This window comes from Dreissena polymorpha, chromosome 2 (assembly GCF_020536995.1).
Source record: "Dreissena polymorpha isolate Duluth1 chromosome 2, UMN_Dpol_1.0, whole genome shotgun sequence".
In the NCBI taxonomy this organism is placed as follows: domain Eukaryota; kingdom Metazoa; phylum Mollusca; class Bivalvia; order Myida; family Dreissenidae; genus Dreissena; species Dreissena polymorpha.
In genome coordinates, this window is record NC_068356.1 from 9,372,054 (window position 1) to 9,393,855 (window position 21,802).

Below are 21,802 nucleotides of genomic sequence, written 5' to 3' on the forward strand. Positions count from 1 at the left end.
ATGAGCGTTATATTAAAATTTCGCTATGCTTATCACTTACTGAACGCTTAATAATAATATCACATTTTAAAAGTCAGTACATTTAAGGAAAACACCCGACATATTATACAAACTTCAATAACTTAATTCCGAAAAAATATGTCAACAATATGACATAATGATTAAGATGATCGCACCTAGCTTCACACAGAAGGAAGTCGTATTGAACTTGCTGTATCCGGACTCACACCCGCATGTATATGTCCCCGGCAGATTCACGCATTCCTCATAAGGATTAGGGCAGGAATAGTTGCCTAGCACACACTCGTCCACGTCTGACAAAATTAAAATAGTTGTTTTCATTAAACATTACACATGAGTTTAAAAAAAGGTATATTTTACTTTCACCGAGGTATATGCAATTTATACGTAAGGTATATACATGGCATATTTTATTGAAAGAACAATAAATACTGACAATGTTAATACAAAACAAAAACGATGCGCATTGAATAGGATAAAAACAATTTTACATTCATTAAGTATAACGATCATATACAGTTAGTTTTAAAATAACTGTATATCAGGACACACTACACGATATGCGGAATACATTGGAATATTGTAATTCAACTGATTTTATAGATACCATATCACAAGGCATTGCTTTATAATAAGATCATGTAACACATTGAATATAAAACACACCTGAACACGTGAAATTGCCTTTCAACTGATATCCATGGTTGCATGCGCAGTGATAGGATCCCTGGTCGTTAATACACTGTTGAGCGCAGTTGTGAGTGCGGATATCGTTGCACTCGTTCAGGTCTGTAAACATAAAGGTATTTCAGTTTTATTCCGTTTAATTGCAAAGTAAATTCAAAATAAATTGTAATTTAAATTGATAAATATGTATATGCTGACCAATTCTTTAATGTAAAATCGAACAATACATTGGAGCAAAAAGTTTCAAAATCATCAGTGTTTATTTATAGTCGAACATGTAAATCGTACGCTGTTCATCTATTTTGTTTATCCTAGCTCAAATGTTTTCTTCTGTTCTCCTAACGAAACAAGTAAACTAAGTTTCCATACCAACACAATCTTGGCGCGTATCAATAATTTCTTCATAAAACCCGGGAGGACACACAGCACATGGACTCCCATCCCCTGAATAGGTTTTGTTGCATGTGTCGTTTTTGTAGCAAACGTATTTAGAACATGGGTCTATTTTTTTGTCGCAAAACAATCCTTCCACAAAACGATTCGGACATTTGCATTCGGCATTGTCTGAAATGTGGTATACATCAATACAAAAGAAATATGGCAAACCTTAACCAAATAATATAATGCATTCTCGTTATCCAACTAAATCCGTACATGTTCACCGACAAGAACACGATTACGCATCATGAACATCAAAGGCTAATGCTTGCAAAAAAAAACACCTGGCACATTTCTTGCGACAATGAATGAGACAAAATAAAAAAGCAGTGTTTAATTTCAACAACTTAAATTTGATTCCACCCAGTAAATGTAAGCATTTTTAACGACATTGTAGAAAATAATTGCTTCACAAAAAATGTCATTTTTTTCTATCAAATTGAAATAATAAAACGAATACATGTAATACTAGGTTGATATACATGTATATGAGTGCACATGCTTTAAATATATATGTTTCATTTATTCGGACCAATACAGATGTGCCAAAATGTATATACAAGTATTCATGTATTTATGCTAAATTGTTTACGTATATAACTAAGGATACATACCACAACATATGTTATATATATTTAATGTATATTATTATGAAAAGGAAATAATATATACTATATAGTGACATTAATGGCAGATAATGAACGTTAAATTGCAATTCATTTTCCATTATATTTTCAAAATAACAACGAATAAAATTGTCATAACAATCTGTCTAAATGGCTGAATATTATATTCATTAATAACCGTTAATAATACAGGTGATTATTTATAGTATGTCCATGCTCATAACATTATTCACCATTTACATACACAAATCGATGCACCACATAAAGCAAGCACATTCGTACGTGTATGATAAATTTTGAAATATTTCATATTCGATGTACGTACATTCCTCACATAAATTCTTGTGTAAAACGACTCACAGAATCAATGTGTGCTATTGCATGGGATATAATATTGATATATACATGAACCTGAACGAATACTTACATTCTTCGTCATTTGCATTACACAATTGCAAAACAGACAATACAAGAGGTTTCCGACAAAGTCTCTCAATACATGAGTGTTTCCCATTTACTGATTATACACTAACTAGTTAAACAAGTTCTAGAGATTTATTTAAGTTCATGTAATCACATATTAATTGTCTGTATATTTACCAATATTCAATATAAAACGTGTTTATCAAGTCCTACACTTGGACAACTTGATTATCTTTCGTTGTTTTTCTTGTTAGATTTTGATTCGGAAACTGGTGCGGATTATTTGTTTGCCTGTTTGTGAATGTAATAAGAGGGCATATATTAAAAACCCATTAAGGACTCACATCTGAAACTGTTTATAATCAAATCGGCTGAAAAAAGATTGTTCTGTTGCAGTTTCTCAAACAACGACTACTTGAACCAATACGACCAAAACACATGCAACATCAATATATTATACACTGCAACTGTTACCAACTGAAACATTGAATTGCAAAGAGTCTGCAGTATACCGAAAAATAACTCACCATCATCTTCGTTCTGGAATTCACATTCCCTTGGATCTTCGCAACCGCAATACCGTATACGAACACTATGGCTTTCCGACATGTTGAATTGATCATACACTATGAATAGTATAAGATTGTCACTGAGGTTCATGTACCGTAACGCTGTCCCTACTGTCCAGTTAAAAACGCCACCAACTGTGAAAACAATAAACGTTTAGGATATTTCAACATAGGTTTTTGTATTAAAGGTATCGTTCGGGAATGTCTGGACCTCAATCGGTTTATTGTATTTATCATAAATTGTTTAATCGTTTTATTTAATACCTTTGCAAATCGGATGTATTATATAATCTATAGCACTGATTCCACTACCTCCGTGTAGTGATTGCCGCTTAGAAGGGTCAGGTTGTTGCTGCACCCTTACCCCAGAGAGTGCCAGAACAAAGGCTTACAAAAGTATGCTTTTATGGCAGGCGGTCGAGTATAGGAAGCGAAAACTGGACATGTATCAGTTGAATTTGAATATGTGTTTGCTATATGGGGTTATAAAGAAATAAGACTGTCTTCTGTCACGTGTCCTAAAATAATCTTATCATTATGAACCGTAAAGACTGTCGTGTAATTTCGCCATATTTCGTAAACGGTCGTCACACCACATGTTTCCTGTGTATAGGCGTAAAACTACAAAACAGTCGACCATAATCAAAACAGGATAGCGGTAATATACGTGAAAGTCTTGATAAAAAGTTTTCTTAGTGAGGGCATAGATATCTAATGTTTATCGATATACTTTTTAACATATCGTTTGTTTGACCATGAGTTGCTTGTGAACAATCCATTATTTTCAAAATAAAAACTATTTAAATATGACTTAAGTAGCTTGCCTTAGCAATATGGACTGAGAAATATAAACTAGAACGGATCCGATTTGTTTCATATTCAAATGATGGCGTGTGTGTGGCAAACTAATACGTTTCATCATTGAAAGCAGTTTATCAAAGATGTGTAAGAAATTTTAAGTTAAAAAGCACAACTCAAATTCTCTACTGAAGCATGGTTATGGCAAATTTATTTGTGGAAAATGTGGATGAATTAACAAGCTAAGCTTCGAAGTTTTGTTTCGGTAAAAATAACGTATTTTACTTTTAATTTATGAAAGGTACATCGTAAAAAACGTCTATGCTCAAAGTTAGCTGTTTATCAATGCCGTTTTTTCTGCATTCATAGAAAGACTGATGACAAGAAATTAGTTTTCTGGTATACAATACGCGTGTCCCTTTTTTCTTTTTTTTTCACTTGTTGCACCTTATTAACTATCATAGTTGCATCTTCATATAAATATAAACGGGAAAAGGGCGTTTGGGAATCATATTTATTGATAAAGAAATTATATTTGTAAATTACTGGTTTCGTCAAAAATGGGAAGACAATATTAAGAATTGACAATTTGGAATGTCTGGGGATCCTTTATTCTTCGGTATGTTTATGTCGACACAAATGACATTTACCCCAATTTCGTCGTATCGATGTGTTATGTATATTCTGAATTAATAGCGACTAAATGAGATCGATAACGTTTAAGCTCATTACGGTGTACAACATAATGTTTTAATCGGCCCCTCAGTTAAATCTATTTTCCTAGCTAGATACCAATTACTTATCCGCGACACTAGCATATGAGTATCTATTTCTGCAATTTATATGACATTTAGTAATACTTTAGTGTTTTGATTTTCGGAATACTTTAGTGTTTTGATATAAGTTGATAAGGTTTTTTTTAATAAGAAAACTTAAGAACGACACCTTAAAAGGAGTGTAAAAGAAACATGCTATTTATGATAATAAAGTTCGTTTTTTAAAATAAATATCTTTGATGGTGAACGCAATTTTGATTGACGCGAAAAGTATTCGAACTTCGTTTGTACATGGTTTATTAGTATACAGACATGTTGAATTCTATATAATATAATTAATGGTTATACAAATACATAAAAACGAAGATTTGAAATAAATATAATAGTCACGTTAAAAACATTTCACATTATGAGACTTTAAAACGCAGATTGAATATAATAAAAAATAAGAGTTAATACATAACAACTAATATCCATACATCATAGAGCGATGGAAAACGTTAGCTTAGCGTTATTGATGTTTTTCTAATAAGTAATACGTTTTATCCTTGCTTTATATTCGAACATACTTTTCGGTTACTTTATTAAAATATGAACTACCTATTTCCATTTCGGTTATGTTCGGTTTCACTTCAAATCGTAGACCTGCCTTATTTTCGTCTTGTACATGATCTAATAAATTTTGGGTCCATGAGCTGTTTCCTTTATAAATCAGCGTCGTTTCATTAGGCATTGATGCCATAAAAGTAGGTTGTTTGTTTGCTACAACAAAATATCATTAGGCCAAAGCTATAAAGTTAATAATAAAGAAAGTTCATTCATATCTATATATACCTAGTGTTTCCTTCATTACATAAGATATAATGTAAACAAAGACCTGATATTAATTTTAATTACACATAATAATGTTTCTTGTAGTACAACAATAGCAAACTAATTGTGTCACTTTTAAGCGATTACAGTAGTAATCAGATACTTCAACAATATAACAGTCTTAACAAGCAACCGAATTTCCATTAATTGTAATTTCAATAAAATAAATGTGAACGAAACTAACTTTTAAAATAGGGAACATATAATATCAAAGGGCCATACACTTTTTTTGGAGCTCGTATCGTTGTCTCTCAACCTGCTCCTGAATGGCTTTTCCAATGGTGGTATTGCACGTCCTTGCAATGGTGAGCATGCATTCCTTGTTGGTTTGATTATCCCAAGAATTCCGGCAAGTATTTTCAAACGCAAGTATCATAGACTTATTGCAGTACTTAAACAACTCATAGGAATTGTCCAATAAATTTTCAAGGAAACGAGGAGTCGATTTTGTGTTGTAAAAGCTGAAGTCTCCTCCAGTGAGATTGTACCAGAAATTGGAAGAAGTTGGATTGTTCCTGAGAGACCCTGCAACGATTAATGTGTAACCTGTTACACATGATCGAATTCAAATTTGATCTACACTTAAATCGTGGTAAAGTATCTCAAGTAAAACAAAAGTCACGTTACACTGAAGATTGCTATTACTTAAATGCATAATTATTATTCACTTGATAATACAAGTGTATGTGGAATAGGACGGTCGTGAGAATGTCGTTAAAATTGTCACGTGGAATGTGGAAGGACTAAGTGCACTTAAATGTTCTAATAGTAAGCTTACATCTTTTCTTTCCAATCATGACATTATATGTTTAACTGAAACCTGGACAAATAAAGATTCTACAATATATTTAAAAGGCTACAGCAAACCAATTCATTATAATAGACGATTGCAACACCGTAGAGCGAAGCGCTCAAGTGGTAACATTATTATATATATTAAAGAATCTATTCGTAAAGGTGTCATATTAGTAAAAAATGATATTGATTGCATTGTTTGGCTAAAATTAGATGAGCTGTTTTTTAATATTGAATTTGATGTATATCTATGTGTTGTATATATTGCACCAGAAAATTCCCCTGTTCATTCTTTGTATACCTATGATATTTTTGAAACGCTTAAATGTGATATTAATTTTTATCAAACTAAAGGTAAAGTGATTTTAACGGGAGATATAAACTCGCGAACGGGACACAAAGAAGATTACATCGAAAATGACAAGAATATAAGCGATATTGATTTTTATTCTGACCCAGATATTGAAAACCTAATCCCACGTTCAAATTGTGACCCAGTTACGAATCGATTTGGCGACTACTTGTTAGATATATGCAAAGCAACCAATATTCGTATCGTGAATGGACGGTTACATAACGACTACAATTTAGGGAATATAACATGCTGTACACATAATGGTGAAAGCGCATTATATTATTTATTAACTGCGCGTACAAATTTCAGTGATATTTTAGATTTTACCGTTAACAATTTCTCGGAATTCTCTAATCACGCGCCGCTGACATTTAATCTCCGCACGAATAACGCGGTTTTAACAAGTAATAGTAATCCGATTGTTTATTTTAAATGGAAACCAGAGAACGAATGCGATTTTGTACGTGATGTATCGTGCGATGTACATAATCTTGAACAAACTTTATTATCGCAAATTGATTCAAACGCTGACCCTGATATTTTAGTGCGAGAATTCTCAAGATATTTAAATTTAAAGGTGAAAAAATATTTTAAGCGCATTATAAAACCTGAAAATAACCGATTTTTATATCCTGATAAAAATAAACAAAAATGGTTTAATGAAGAGTGTAAAAACAAACAATCTCAGCTAACAAGAGCTTTATACGAGTACAATCTAAATAAAAATGAACGTACGCGAGAACAAAAGATTTGTATGAAGAATGATTACAAGTATGCATGTAGGAAAACGAAATTAAAATATAACAGTGACCGAAGCAAGCGAATGAATAATATGAGACGGAAATCACCTCGTGAATTTTGGAAATTGTTCAAGCGAAAACCTTCATCACAAATCTCAGACACGATATCGTTAAGCGAATTTAGTGATTATTTCAGTAAATTAGCCGACGAAAGCAGTGTAAATCTAAATTCTTTTGACGCCGAAACTTTCTTAAATGAATTTGACAATAGGCAAAACACACACCCGTCGTAACCCGAACTAGATAAGCCCATATCGATAGAAGAAATAATAAAGGCAACAAAACGAATGAAACACAATAAAGCGCATGCGCAGGACAATATAATATATGAATATTTTACTGAAACAATACATGTGCGTTCAAAGCCGTTAGAAATATTATTTAATTACTTAATGGATAAAAAGTGTTTTCCACGCAGCTGGGCGTCCGAAGTTATCATACCAATACATAAACGTGGCGACATTACAGACCCAAATAACTATCGGGGAATTACGTTAATTAGTTGTTTTGCCAAACTGTTTACAAGTATACTAAATGAACGTCTTAAACAATGGGCGGAAACTAATGACATTTTAACGGATGCGCAATTCGGCTTTAAACCAAACTGTAGCACAGTAGATGCAATATTTATTCTTAATGCCCTCATAGAAAGACAGTTGCAGAATAAAGAAAAAAATATTTTGTTGTTATATTTACTACCGGAAAGCATATGACGTCATCAATCGCGGTCAATTATGGAGTAAAATGCTTAATATGGGCATCGACGGTAAACTCTTGACCCTTATTCGATCCATGTACAATGAAGTCAAATTACAGGTTAAACTCATGGGTTCACTGTCAGACATATTCAATAGTAACATTGGTCTATTTCAGGGGGAGATAACCTCGCCCATATTGTTTTCACTCTTTATTAATGACATCGAACTAAGTCTGCAGAATGGAATAAACGCCGGCATGACATTAGAACAAATATCTATCTATCTCTTATTATTCGCAGACGACGCGGTTTTATTTTCTGAAACACAAGAGGGTCTTCAACAGTCATTATACAATTTAGAAACCTACTGCGATAAATGGACTTTAGCAGTTAACATTGAAATAACAAAGGGTATGGTATTCCGAAAAGGGGGTTCAATCAGTAAAGCATTTAAATGGACTTATAAAGGTCAAGAACTTGAAATTGTGAACAATTTTAATTACCTTGAAATTGTGATGTCAAGTGGCGGATCGTTCGTGCCCGCAACAAATACACTATATGGTAAAGCATTAAAAGCAATGCATTCTTTGTTCAACCTAACGAAAGATATGAACGTACCCATAAATATCATGTTTAATTTATTTGACGCATATGTATCATCCATTTTAAACTATAACTGCGAAGTTTGGGGATTCATCAAAGCGGAAAATATTGAACGCGTTCACCGTAAATTTTGTAAAAGACTATTGAACGTAAAAATGTCAACAAATTCACTATCGCTATATGCCTAAGTTGGTCGATTTCTCTTGCATATCGACAGATATGTCAGGATGGTTAAATATTTTTTTGAAATTACATACTGTGAAACAGGGAAATTGTATTCTTAAACAAGTTGTAGTTTTACAAAAATTAGAAATTGAACGTAAAAATAATGCTAACAAATTTGGTCATCGTAAATACGGGACATTCTTAACCAAACCGGTTTCACCGATGTATGGCTATTCCCTAAATCTGTTAACAATGATCACTTTATCCCGTTATTCAAAAACAGATTACGAGACCAGTATATTACCAACTGGGATATCAGTGTGACGGCGTGTATTTCAATGATCCTATATAAGGAACTCAAACCGGTTTTTGAAAGATCATCGTATCTTGATATTGTTGACAACAAAAAACATAGGAACATTATTGCAAAATTACGTTTGTCCTCTCACAAATTATCCATAGAAACGGGCAGACACCAGAATATTGACAGAGATCAACGCAAATGTATATTATGTAACCTAAATGACATCGAGGATGAATTTCACTTTGTTCTTAAATGTCCCTATTATAATGATGTTAGGAATGCATTAATTCCGAAATATTATAGAATCCGGCCAAATATGTTCAAGTTTATTAAACTACTTAATAGCTCAAACAAAACTGTATTAAGAAAGCTAGCCATGTATTGTTTAACATGCTTTAAAATAAGAGAAAATGGCATATATATGTAGTGATAAATAGAAATACATGTTTACAAAAAAAATAAGGTCAGAAATATGTAATTATACCTATATTTGTAAACCTATATGCATAACATTGTGTGACCACTGTGTATTAAACCCATCCATGTACCATTCTCACGAAATATGTTCACGAATCATGTTTATTTCGTGTTTATTTAGATTATTTAGTCTTTAAAATGATGTGTGTTTTTGTGCGTACTTCAACGCATGCTGTTATTTATATGTATGTAAATGACGATGAGCTTCACATGCTTAAGTCAAAAATAAACTATTCTGTTCTGTTCTGTTCTGTTCATAAAATGTCAAACATAAAATAAAGGAAAATTATTCCAATCCATTATTTTAAGAAAATGCAAGTATATTTCTGCCATGATGATTTATGTTTCTGTATTTTAATTAAAAACAGAATATTGACAATATATTTTCCAAAGTACATATTGTGTGTGACTCTATTCAAAACGTATTCATTTTGTCAATCATCAACCTAGACAAAAAAGTCCGTTAGTAATATATATATTAATCGGCGTGCACATAAAATAATACGAATGATCAACGGGTTTAAGTTTAACAAATTATTTTAATAAAATAATTTATGAAGTATATAGTTAAGTTAACTAGGCAGATACATATCAAGCAATTATTAAACATGCATAAGTCAAATGATTCTTCTTCTCTTACATATTACATTCCCACAGCATATATAAGTAAAATGCATGAACACAATTGTTGTTATGTTGACGCATTTGTATTTATTATTGCTTTATTGTTATTTTGACGATAAGCTGTATATGCTTAAGTCGTTAATAAACTATCTGTCTATTTCTTTCAATAGACAGAAGCAGGCACAGCTGTTAGTTTCTTTTTTCCGGTTCAAAATAAGTGCGCCGTTAGTTACACACCGTTAATTAGTGCCTTAGTTATTACGCGACAAATTACACACAAAGTACAATACTATGCTGGATACTTACATGTCTCTCCGTATTCGAACATTAAAGACTCGCTGCTATTAACGGAGTATTTCGTGTCATTAGGTACGACGTAAAATCCTCCATGTACATTTCCCGCCAAACCAGTCATGTTTGCAAGTTTTTGCGTCGACGTAATTTTAATATTCATAAATCCGTTGTCGAGGGTAATAAACTGAAAAATAAACAAACCCAGATACGTTGTACATACATATTGTTTAATATGATAATGTGTTCTTATTCGCGAAGCAAATGCTCATGAACATTAATGCACAATACAAAAAAATTCAAATAAGCAATCTAACAAAAATATCTTTTTATTCATGCTTTCAAGATTTGCATGCATAAATTTAATGTAATGACAAATGTTTTGTGTAATAATTCATTTATGTTTGCGTTTCATGTATAACAAAAAGTTCACATTGAGGCATAGCTGAGCCATGGGCCCACATTTAAACAGTTACTGAGACGCTGGCACTGTTGCATTAACTGTATAATGCACATTTATTAAACGTTAAAACGGCATAATGGCAAATAATTTAACTTGCAATTAAGTTCATTTGTTTAATTCGCACTTACGGTAACTAGCATACACGATCAATAAATTATAACATTTACATGTCAAAATATGGTTATATTGATGAACTATGTAAAACATTTCTTCATGATTTTCGCGGTCTATCTGATGTGAATTTTACGGGAGACATACTGAAGGAGCTGTATTATATTATGTATTTACAAACATATTAATTAATTCATATTGCGAGTCACATTGATGACTTTAAGTTAGGAACACATATTAAGCTGACAACAGACCCTGCTTTCTCATAGGGATGTGGTAATTTTCGAGACTATGCTTTTATGAACGTACTGGACTTCAGTTTTTGTTTGCTGATGGCTTCAGAATGGTGGTTGGTTATCGTGTAGGTTAAATTTTTAACAAAAAGCACTTAAGCACTTAATCTATATCTGGCGATGCGTTACCGACATAATCGAGCTATCTTCTTTTATTATGTCATACATGTATAAAGGACAAAGGTAGCAAATATAATTGTTAGTCTAAATATGACTTGTAAAAGATCTCTTTTGCCCAAGTATTAAAAAAACAAAACAAGACAAAATTACTAACCTATATCAGACTGTGTGAATCATACAAGCGTTTGAATTTAACTTAATTATTGAGCTCTTATACGAAGTTTAAAGGTAAAACACAACATAAACATATTTTTAATAGAGCGTGTTCGCGGATTTGAAAATAATGTGGCATAAATTTACCGTAAATAAATGGTAGTGTCGCATATCTATATCTCCCTTTTTAGCAAATTAATATTTAAATTTAAATTGACAAACAATAGAACATTTTTCCTGAAATATTAGTTATATTGAATCGGGCTCTAAACTAGTCTACCAATGCAATTAAGGATGTTGGAATAACTGTTTTACATATTCTAATCAACATAAACCTCACGCAATGACCGGATGGTTATTTTCAAGACGAATTTCTTACTGTAGGGTTACATTTCGGAAAAACTAAATTGTGCAAAAGTAATTCTTCTGACTGCGGTTATTTTCAAGACCCATTTCTTTCTTTAAGATTAAATGTTGGAAAAACAAAATTGTGTTTAAGTAATTGTCTAATCTCTGACTAAATTATTTAGTGACACATATTAAAAGGACATCAATCATAACGTTTATGAAAATGTGGTAAAAACATAGTTAAATAAAGAAGTGGTTCGGCAATCAGATCCCCCGGATTGTTTTTTTTTATGGAAGATATCACACAAACGACCAATTCAGAGGTCCTGTATATTTCCAGCGTAAAATCAGAAATTTGAACTAAAAGTGCATTATGTTCTTAACTGTTTCATGTCGCTTATTTGCGTAAAACACAAATAGATACCATGAATGTGTACTTTATACTGTCGCGTCAAGATCACATATCTTTTTTGTTGTATTTTATTTGTGCTCTATACTTTTGAAGGCCGCTTATAATTTCTGTATGAGATAACTAATCCAAATATAAAAAAAGTGTTCTACAAATGTCGCATGCAAACAACACACGCAAAATATGTGTCGGTGGTCCTCTGCTTGAATTTTAAGAAATTGGACAATATATGCAGTTCAAAGGTATTTAAAAAAGTTAAATTAGGTGAAAAAAACAACATTGAACAATAAAGTGATTTTTTACATGTATGGTTTGTTTCGGTTAAACCAATTTGCTTTCCTTCACATTCATTTTGATGAGATGAATTATATTTATAATGCAAGATGTATGATATACATTTATAAAATAATACTCAATCAATCTTGATTATAAATACATTTGTCGTCTACGTGATGTTCTCTTTACAAACCACGCAATAAACTCAAACACATGACAATCCTCTTAAAGTATCGTTCTACAAAAAAGTGCAAACCTAATGTGCATTGTGTGGTAGGGAAAATTACTTAAGTTCACATTTTGAAGTATGGCGTATGATCTATTGTAGCTAATATTGTATGGTTTCACACAATATGCACACGTTTGGTCAATAGTGAATGAAATAGAAAGTTTCTATTACATCCGAACACAAAGGATTCTTTACGGACGACGGTTTCTGTTTAGGGTTCCCTTCTGCAAGGGAACACCTACTGCACAGCCGATCTGCCCCATGAATGCACAATTGGTATTAAGAACAATATAGAATAACACATGTCCTGTACATTTCTATAGGTTTGGTGGTAAACAAAAATTTAATTAGCAGCATAAAGTAAATTTTTCGCATTCTTTTTGCAAGAAAATTGCAATAATTCAAGTGCAGAAGGTCCGGTGTGGCTTATTATCTGTATTCAATATTGTTTGGTTATATGAAAATTTTGGAAGTACAGTCAGGTATATATTCTAAAAAAATACGTTTCTATCACACCCACACCCGAGTGTTAACCCGGCGGATTTTAAGGTAGCCTTATTAAACTTACGTTACCGAAAAATTTAACAATGCCTATTTTTTGCTTGAGTATAAGATATTTATTGTGATGTAATTGATCTTAAAGTGAGAGGTCGCGTTTAATATGTTCTTTTTATTAACACATTAGATAGTTGGCTTCATTTCGAATGTTGAGTTATTGAGTATTATAATTTTCTTAAATGATTCTTACATTATCATTCAATTTTACTTGAATGTATTTTCTTAACATGTAAAATTCGGAATTGTCTATGTAATTTTCATAGTAACAGATTATTTTTGAAAACAAAATAACTCTGTAATATATTGACCGTTTTAGCGTTTAACTTGAACTTATATAAAAAAATATTGATAGGTATATTTACATAATGGTTTTGTAAAAAAATTATAAAACAACACAACATAATGAGTTCTAAACTCGCCCTATGTCGCACACTGACATGTACATCAACCGATTTGTAAAACATAGTCTGCGGTGTGTATGGGACTACTTGAATATATATATATATATATATATATATATATATATATATATATATATATATATATATATATATATATATACAGTTTAAAATTACGGGAAAAGAATGCGCATGAATGATTATTCATAAACATGTATTCACATCGCTTCATACTAAATGTCAAACGATTTTACAATCACGGAACGTACTAATCAAACGAGTTTTATACACAAAAGGATATAACGAAATAAATAACAACTTACCGCATTTACATTTGCTAGCCTAACTTTCGGAATAATTAAGAAACCCAAGGAAGATGGCGGTTTTAAGCAGAGGACTAAGAACGCCTTCGTCATAATTGGCGGTGGGCCAGGTTTACAGATGGGGGCAATGCTACCGTTGTTATCGTAAAGGTTCAGATTCATAGTTGTTCTATTAAATATGACATGGATCGACTCCACTTGGCTTTGTTCGTAATTCTAAAAAAAAAAGAAAAAATACTTATATGCTTATTATATAAATATTATAGGCAATCGGGAGCTAATATTTAGTGTATTGAAAATATTGTTCCCCGAAGAGAATACAACAGTACATCTCCACAATCTCTCTATAATTGTAATTTAATTGACACTGAACGTTGAAGTTAACATGAATTTTTATTGAACATTAGCTCATCTATATGTTAACCATTCCGAAACAGTTAATACAACACTGATTTTATTGAGTGTTAGATAAAATCGAATTCTTAGACGAAACATAGGTCCACAACACGCGTACTCTTAGCAGGGACTGATATGCGTAATTTCACAACGGGAAACGAAGGCATAAAGAATAAATGTTTATATGTAATAAATGATATTGAAGTATTTCGCAATCAAACTTCTCATACATTTTTTTTGCAAGATAGACGGCTAAATATTAAAGCTTATAATAATTCTTTACTGACCAACTTACCGTAAACACAAAAGCAGTAAAAAGTGTCGAATCATTTGAAGTGGGTGTCAGGTAATCGGTACGGGCCTGAATTTCAAATCTGAAATCACATGGTTTACCTTAAATTAATTTATAAAAACCGATCTTATTGTAAAATGCATATGTTATTCAACATTTAGATAGTATTAATGAGAAAATATTGTTGGTGGTTTGAGTATAGAGAATTGATCTCGCAAGAAAGGACAATCAAAAGTTAGCCTCGCGACGTGATTGTCATGTCAAGCAAGATCATTAGTTCATCATTGTATTTTAATAAAGTATTACTTTAAATGCACGCTCAATCTTTTTTCAGAATAAAACGTGCATTTGGAAGTATTGAAACGGCTTTAAATAATTAAGCATCTTCTTTTGAATACTTTAGAAGTAAAGGAAGAACAATGCGAAAAATATATAATTCATATAATATACGTTAATTGTTGGAAAAAAGTATACTTTTTCTGCACGTTAACCTAAACAACTCTTATGGGCTCATGGTTTAAAAAATAAATATTTGCATACGACACTAGCTTAAAAATCCTAAGGCCCAGTCTCAATATGATGCCGGTGGGGCCCCGGTGCTTGATCCGAGATCTACTCGGATGAACCGGGGCTCTACCGGGATGAACCGGGGCTCCACCGGGGGCAACCGGGATGAACCGGGAACGACCGGGGACAACCGGGCCTCCACCGGGAAATTATTAAAATGTTTAATATTTCCGGGATGAACCGGGGGTCATCGGGAAGGACCGGCAACGGCCGGCGCAGCACCGGGAACAACCGGGGCGGCACCAGGAACAAGCCGGACGGCCCCGTAGCCGCCGGGGCCAATACCGACCCGGCTGAGTTACGGCAACACCCCGGTTGTCGCTGTTTGTGCCCCGATGGAGCTCCGGTGAATGCCGGCAGAGTCCCGGTATAGCTACGATAAATAGGTAAACCGGCGCTCTGATGGAACGCCACCGGCATTTACCGGGGCTCCGCCTGGGAATTACCGGCTACGACTGGGGTTAAACAGGGGCGTTGCCGTAGCTCAGCCGGGGTCTGATGCCGGTATACCGGGGCTCTGCTGGGACGCTGCCGGCTTTCACCGGGGCTCCACCTGGGCATTACCGGCGACAACCGTAGCTCAGCATGGGCTTCACCGGCATAAACCGTTGCTAGTCCGGGGTTTACCGGGACTCTGCCGGGTTGTTGACCGGCTTGAACCGGGGCGGTACCGGCAAACAGTGTTACCGCGTTAAAAAATGTCTACGCATCATTCCGGTTCCCGCCGGTCGATCGGCGTTAGCAAACCGGGATGGACCGGGGCTCTACCGGCAATAACGATATACCACTTACACTCAGTCAATGTATATCTTTAAACAAGTCTTCCCAAAAAACAACAACACAAACAACAACAGTGCATATTTAAAGTAAACACATGTAACAAATTATTTTTCAACAAGTCTTGAAGTTGCTTAATCTTACTTATTATTTGATTTCAGGAAAACATATTCTCCGTGTCCGTTGAAAGAATATGAAGTATTGCTAACGGTTTCGATAACTGGATCACCCCACGAATAAGCTTGAAAATAAAGAAAATATATAACAATTTATCTCCAACAGCACACATGATTATATGTTAATGAGTATTCATATAGAATGACATAAAACTCCGGTAATAAGATAATGTGTTATAAGACAGAAACGAACTATGCAAAATAAATGTCACATTATGAATATACGAACAAAGACATTAAAAACTAGAGCGAAACAATTGGGAAATATCTTATAACCACAGTTATTGGATGTTACATTTAAAGTGTCATCCAGTTAGGATCAGTAGTGCCCGACGCCAAAAGTGGAATGGTATTATCATAATTCAAAGTCTATATTTAATTGAACAATCAACGGAGCCGAATTGGATGAATTTGATTGAACTTAACACGTACGCTTCTCTTAGAGTGGATATGCTCATATTGGCAGGTAGTTCCGCCCCGTTGATTGAAATGTAATTTTGTAACTTTAAATGTAACACCCTAATTAGACTGGATATGCACATATACTAACGTCATTCCAGTTCATGTCTAAAAAGGTCACTGCGTTGAAAAACGATAAGAGCAATAATTGCCGTCGATCCATCCGTCATTGTTTCCAGACTTATTTGAACAAACGATATACACTCGCTGAGTAGTGAAATGACTTTCGTATGAAACATTATGTCTCGAATTGGCAAAGCAGCGGCCTAATCTCTGTCCAGAAATGCACTCGAACATATCATTACGACGCTAGCGTTGACGATCTCTATGATATGATTGAACCTATATATTTTTCCACGTTTATTCCTCAACAGTTTAATCAAAAGAGGACGCGATCTATGTTTGTAAGCATGCGTCTACCGTCGTTGTGGTAACCGTAAGGTGTCTGCAATCAACGTGCGACTTGTGACTGTCGCAATGCACGGTGACCAGCACGTCCTCCACAAAGACACTTTTTTAATATCGGCAAACATTTTTAAGTAACGAAAGTTGAAAGTATATTTTTAAGCATGATGCGCAAAAGTGGTTGATAAACAAAAGACTCATCAACTTGAGCGTTTACGCTTCTGTAGATAGCGTGGGTGACTGCGACCTTGTGATTTGGGAGAAGACGCACGGACGCTTGTTAACAAATACTGTTACGCCACCTAGACGGTAGATTGTGACCTAGGCTCTTTAAATAAAATGATTGGTTCAGATATGGCAAAATGACTATCTTCCAAAATATAATGTATTGTATCAATGCAACAAAACTATAGTCCTTAATAAAAATGTTACAACTACTTTTCCCTAATGAACAATAATAAAGCGGTTGTAGCGCTTATCGTCGATAATTTGGAAAACAAACTTGTATTACTAACATTCCATTGAAAATACACGTTAAGTAATAAGTATCCGTCTGCTGTTCTTAGAGTTTCCGGATTCGAATCTGCAGGATATTTTTTGGGATTGTCTTGCATTTATAAATAAAATAAATATTCAGAATGTTATAGTTTCTTTACTTAATACATAAATGACTTTTTAAAGTGGAAATCTGTGAACAAGTTCAATGAAAAGATATTAAAAAAAACACCCTGAAATGTTCATGTATCTAATGTAATTTACCTGAGTGTTGATCCTGGTGCCGCTGACAAATGTCTGATTGAGTGATTTCGTAAAATGCATTGCACCTTGATTGGTTGTCATTGTTACAACAGCTGTCGTGGATTTCATTCATTGAATATACTATTCCACCAGGAATACCAAACCGATTATCACGGTATCCAGTCAGCAATTTGCCATTTTCGCTACATAATATAAGATATTTACAATACACAGACAGATCTGATTTGAAATTGTTTTATTACTTGTAAAATTCAGTAAGTAGGAACGAACGATGTTGATAAGTGTAACTACAATAATTTAACAGCTCAAAACGCTTGAAACTTTAAATATGCATGCTTCATATCAGTAAAATTAATACTTTATTTATGTGCCATAAAGCCTATTTGCACCATGGGTGCATTGTAAATAAAGTTGAAGCTATAGCTTTATGTTAAATTTAACGTCTTTACCTAAAATAAACACATGACTCTATATACATGTACGTAGTAAATAAGGTGTTCATTTGAATAAAAAAATATCTGAGTGTTATCTTAATCTAAAAGAAAGTAAGATGTGAAAACAAGCACTCGCGTTTCGTGTTTTGGTTTTCTGTACCTGTAACAGCATCTCTGCTTGACGCCTTCATTGAACAGCAATTCCTCATAGCAAATCCCGACCTTTTTAAACATGGCGTCCTGCGCCATATCATATTCTGCGCATGCGCACGGGTTTGCTGCATCCTTCGTTTCGGCAAATAGCGAAATGAGATTCTTATCGGTAAGAATTTTTTCACAGAGGTTGGTTGTTGAGCCTGAAATAAAATAAATGAGCAGCAACTGACGTATCATACAAACGGTTTCGTGTGCAAGTGTGTGAATGCGTGTGTGTATATTTCGATGTGTCTATGGTCCTGTCGCGCCTCTGCCTGCATTATTAGGGTGCTGGATCAATGTGTTTGACAATTTTGCACCGATTTCAGACGTATTCAAAGATTTGTTCTACTTGTTTAAATATAGACAAAAACTGCAAGATTTTTGCAAAGGTATTTCAATAATTTGATATATTAGCAAAAATAAAGTATTTTCGGTGTGTTAACATTCTTTTTAGCCCGTGTCTGTAAGCACCTGAAAACCCCGTTGATCCTGCATCCTGAATATGTGAAGACTCAAAGTATGTTCCCTTATTTTCATCTAAATAACTTCAGTGTTTTTTTTACGACTAAGATAAATGTAACGGTTATTGGTTCATTAACGAATAACCATCATTCAGTGAGAAAGCTTCGTGTTTGTAACGCTTCCCTGGATAATTTTGAAAATACGTCGAGTTCAACTATACGTGGATATGTTTCGTTCATATACAAAAAAGTCGGTGTATGGCAATGGTAGCGGTAGCGCAGTTGTAGCGCATTATCATTTGCTTTAAGAGGGCCAGGGTTCGAATCCCGGGAAAAGCAGTCATAGTATAAAAAACATGATGTTTTTTTGGTAGTAAACATATTTTATTGCATTAAAAATTACGCAAATCTGTGAACAAGTCCATGAAAAATGCGTTGGCGAATACAGAATCAGATTGTTTGGTATATGGTAGTTGATACCATATGGGGTTCAACTCTCGTTATGAGTGGCTCATTTAAACAATTTAGAAAACAGTTTGCATAAGTAAGAGATAAAGCGCTTTTTCAAAACGGGTTTTGATCGATGACAAGTGATCAATTCCTAACAAGAACAGACTTAACCAACGAAAACGACGATCAAAAATACTTGCGTGTGTAGATAAGTGTCATGAGAATAAACCTGTTTTAAGCCAAATTGATTTGTCTTTGTGGTTGAAAGCAAAAGACCCGAAATGTGTTGTCTGTATCGGAAACTAAGCACGTTCCATAAAAAGGACATCGCGAAGTCTCCTGATTAATATTGGATCTCTTAGGATATATTTGTCTGAAACAATATTTGTGAACATACGTACCCCCTTTTCCCAAACACATTGGATTGTAAGGTTATTTAAATGCGCATGCCGATAACATTAATTGAAAGGAGCACGTGCGCTCAAGATTTGTTTTTATTGTTTTGTCTATAGCAAACGATCTCGATGAAAAATAATTTATGTACAGATTTCAAAGATCTAGGGAAAAGCTTAATCCAATGCAATTTTATTTCGTCTTACAAAAAGTCAACGACTCTTGTACGCGAATAATATATCGGTTGAAATGCAGAGTGCTGGTGCAATATCTTAAATGTAATTGAAACGCAAAATAATTGAAAACCCTTTTTTTAATTCGCCAAACTAATGGATTAAATAAATCTAATATATTTTGTCAAACATCTACAATTCTCTTCCCCAACACACATTTTGTTTCACAATAGTATTCAATGCTGATTTCTAAAAAATGTTTTTATTCAATCCCTTGTATTGAGCGTCTGATTAGTCAAATAATCCAACAGAATGATGTTGTGTCGTGAAATCAACCTTTTAAAACGATATCATACCGCATAATTATGGTTATAATATACTTTAAAAAACCAAAGTCAAATAAAAAACAATTGCACCTTAATAGGCTATCACGTTTACATTGCACTCGTAATGACGATTTATGAGATTGTATCATATACATGCCAGCAAACAGTCAACATTATATGAACTTGTCTTTGCATAAAGTAATGCTTAATGTATGATTCAATAGTTTATGATAGAGCCATGCTCTATGCACGAACATATTCTCGTTTACAACCGGGCAATCATATTCATTTGATTTGTTGAGCTTTGAACAACTTGATCAATGTTCAAGCTTTAATATAACTATCTCACGATCACTTCATCGAATGCGAGTCCCCATTCTAAAGTAACGGTATCTTAATTCTTGTTAGTTTAGTAAACAATTCACGTGGTAAGTGTTTTGTTTTTCTCGATTATTGTGAACATAGGAATCAACTCTAGAAGATTGTGGCAATCTTGCTTTTTGACTTAAGGAACATCTTTATGATAATGAGCGTCTGAAGTACCAAGAGTTATCGATGAAAACTGCACACACAACGCCGGTCGCTTTTCAATAGCCCTCATCTGCATGCCGTTCCTTATGATATGAATGGATGTAGTCAAGTATTTTGATATAGGAAAAAAAAACGTGCGAATTTGTCTGATAGAAATGTCGTTTGTAAGCCAGGTTAATAGCCAAAGCGATAACAAATATATTTATCCTGATTAATCACAGTTACATTGCCCTCAAACGAAGCAAATTTTATGAAAAAGATACGGCAACGTTTAAAACGGCATGCAGCATGACGGACAAAAGGTTTATTTGAATAGTGAACCCTTCGTTCACAACGACCATATTAGGTGCCGCCTAAAATTTTCGTCGATCATCACGATCTTATTGAATAAATTCAATGTAAGCGCAAGCTCTTCTTACTTTTCAATATCAGATTAATAACGCGGAATAGAAACTTTTTTATAATTAATAACGAAATATGGCGTAAGGGACAAGAATAACTACAATAAAAGTAACCAATGGTTCATGTTACAGCAAAATATCTACATAGACACAGAACGGCCCATTCAAAGCCGAGCTCCATTTCCTCGGACCGGACCGTGTATACCATTAGGAATTTATTTTGCTGATTTTCTACTTATTATACTTGTATAGATTTAACAAAATTTAACTCAAAATCCAAATAACATGTATATCAAAGTTGGAATATATGACGTGTAAATACACGTCGCATTAATCAATATATGTTTACGCGGCGCAATAGAGTGCTGATGTTTTCGTATAATATTTAAAGGGACCTTTTCACATATTTTGGAAAGTATTGTAGTTTGTCATTAAATGTTTTATCTTGATAAATTAAATCTTAAATTTTATCATTGAATCTAAAAAGCTCTAGTACAACAAACAAGAATAAAATTAAAGAAAGACAAACAACAAAGTAACCCCCTGCTGGGCTCGAACCACTAACACCTGGAGTAAAAGTTTATCGCCAAGACCACTCGGA

The 21,802-nt window shown here is 33.6% G+C and overlaps 1 protein-coding gene across 4 annotated transcripts in view; it reads right to left on the reverse strand.

Moving 5' to 3' along the window:
* LOC127865821 (mucin-like protein) overlaps positions 1 to 21,802 on the reverse strand; it is a 130,157-nt gene that overhangs the window by 4,910 nt on the left and 103,445 nt on the right. For 2 of the 4 annotated variants that reach the window (XM_052405835.1, XM_052405838.1), the window contains exons 2-13: positions 18,429 to 18,624; positions 17,835 to 18,016; positions 16,180 to 16,276; positions 14,695 to 14,773; positions 14,004 to 14,219; positions 10,338 to 10,509; positions 5,434 to 5,736; positions 4,939 to 5,100; positions 2,723 to 2,899; positions 1,078 to 1,272; positions 688 to 810; positions 177 to 314 (exon numbers count right to left, since the gene is read on the reverse strand). In XM_052405835.1, the coding sequence (XP_052261795.1) occupies positions 177 to 314; positions 688 to 810; positions 1,078 to 1,272; positions 2,723 to 2,899; positions 4,939 to 5,100; positions 5,434 to 5,736; positions 10,338 to 10,509; positions 14,004 to 14,219; positions 14,695 to 14,773; positions 16,180 to 16,276; positions 17,835 to 18,016; positions 18,429 to 18,624 (2,040 nt within the window). The remainder of the gene's footprint in view (positions 1 to 176; positions 315 to 687; positions 811 to 1,077; positions 1,273 to 2,722; positions 2,900 to 4,938; positions 5,101 to 5,433; positions 5,737 to 10,337; positions 10,510 to 14,003; positions 14,220 to 14,694; positions 14,774 to 16,179; positions 16,277 to 17,834; positions 18,017 to 18,428; positions 18,625 to 21,802) is intronic. The other 2 variants (XM_052405837.1, XM_052405836.1) reach the window with 2 other exon arrangements.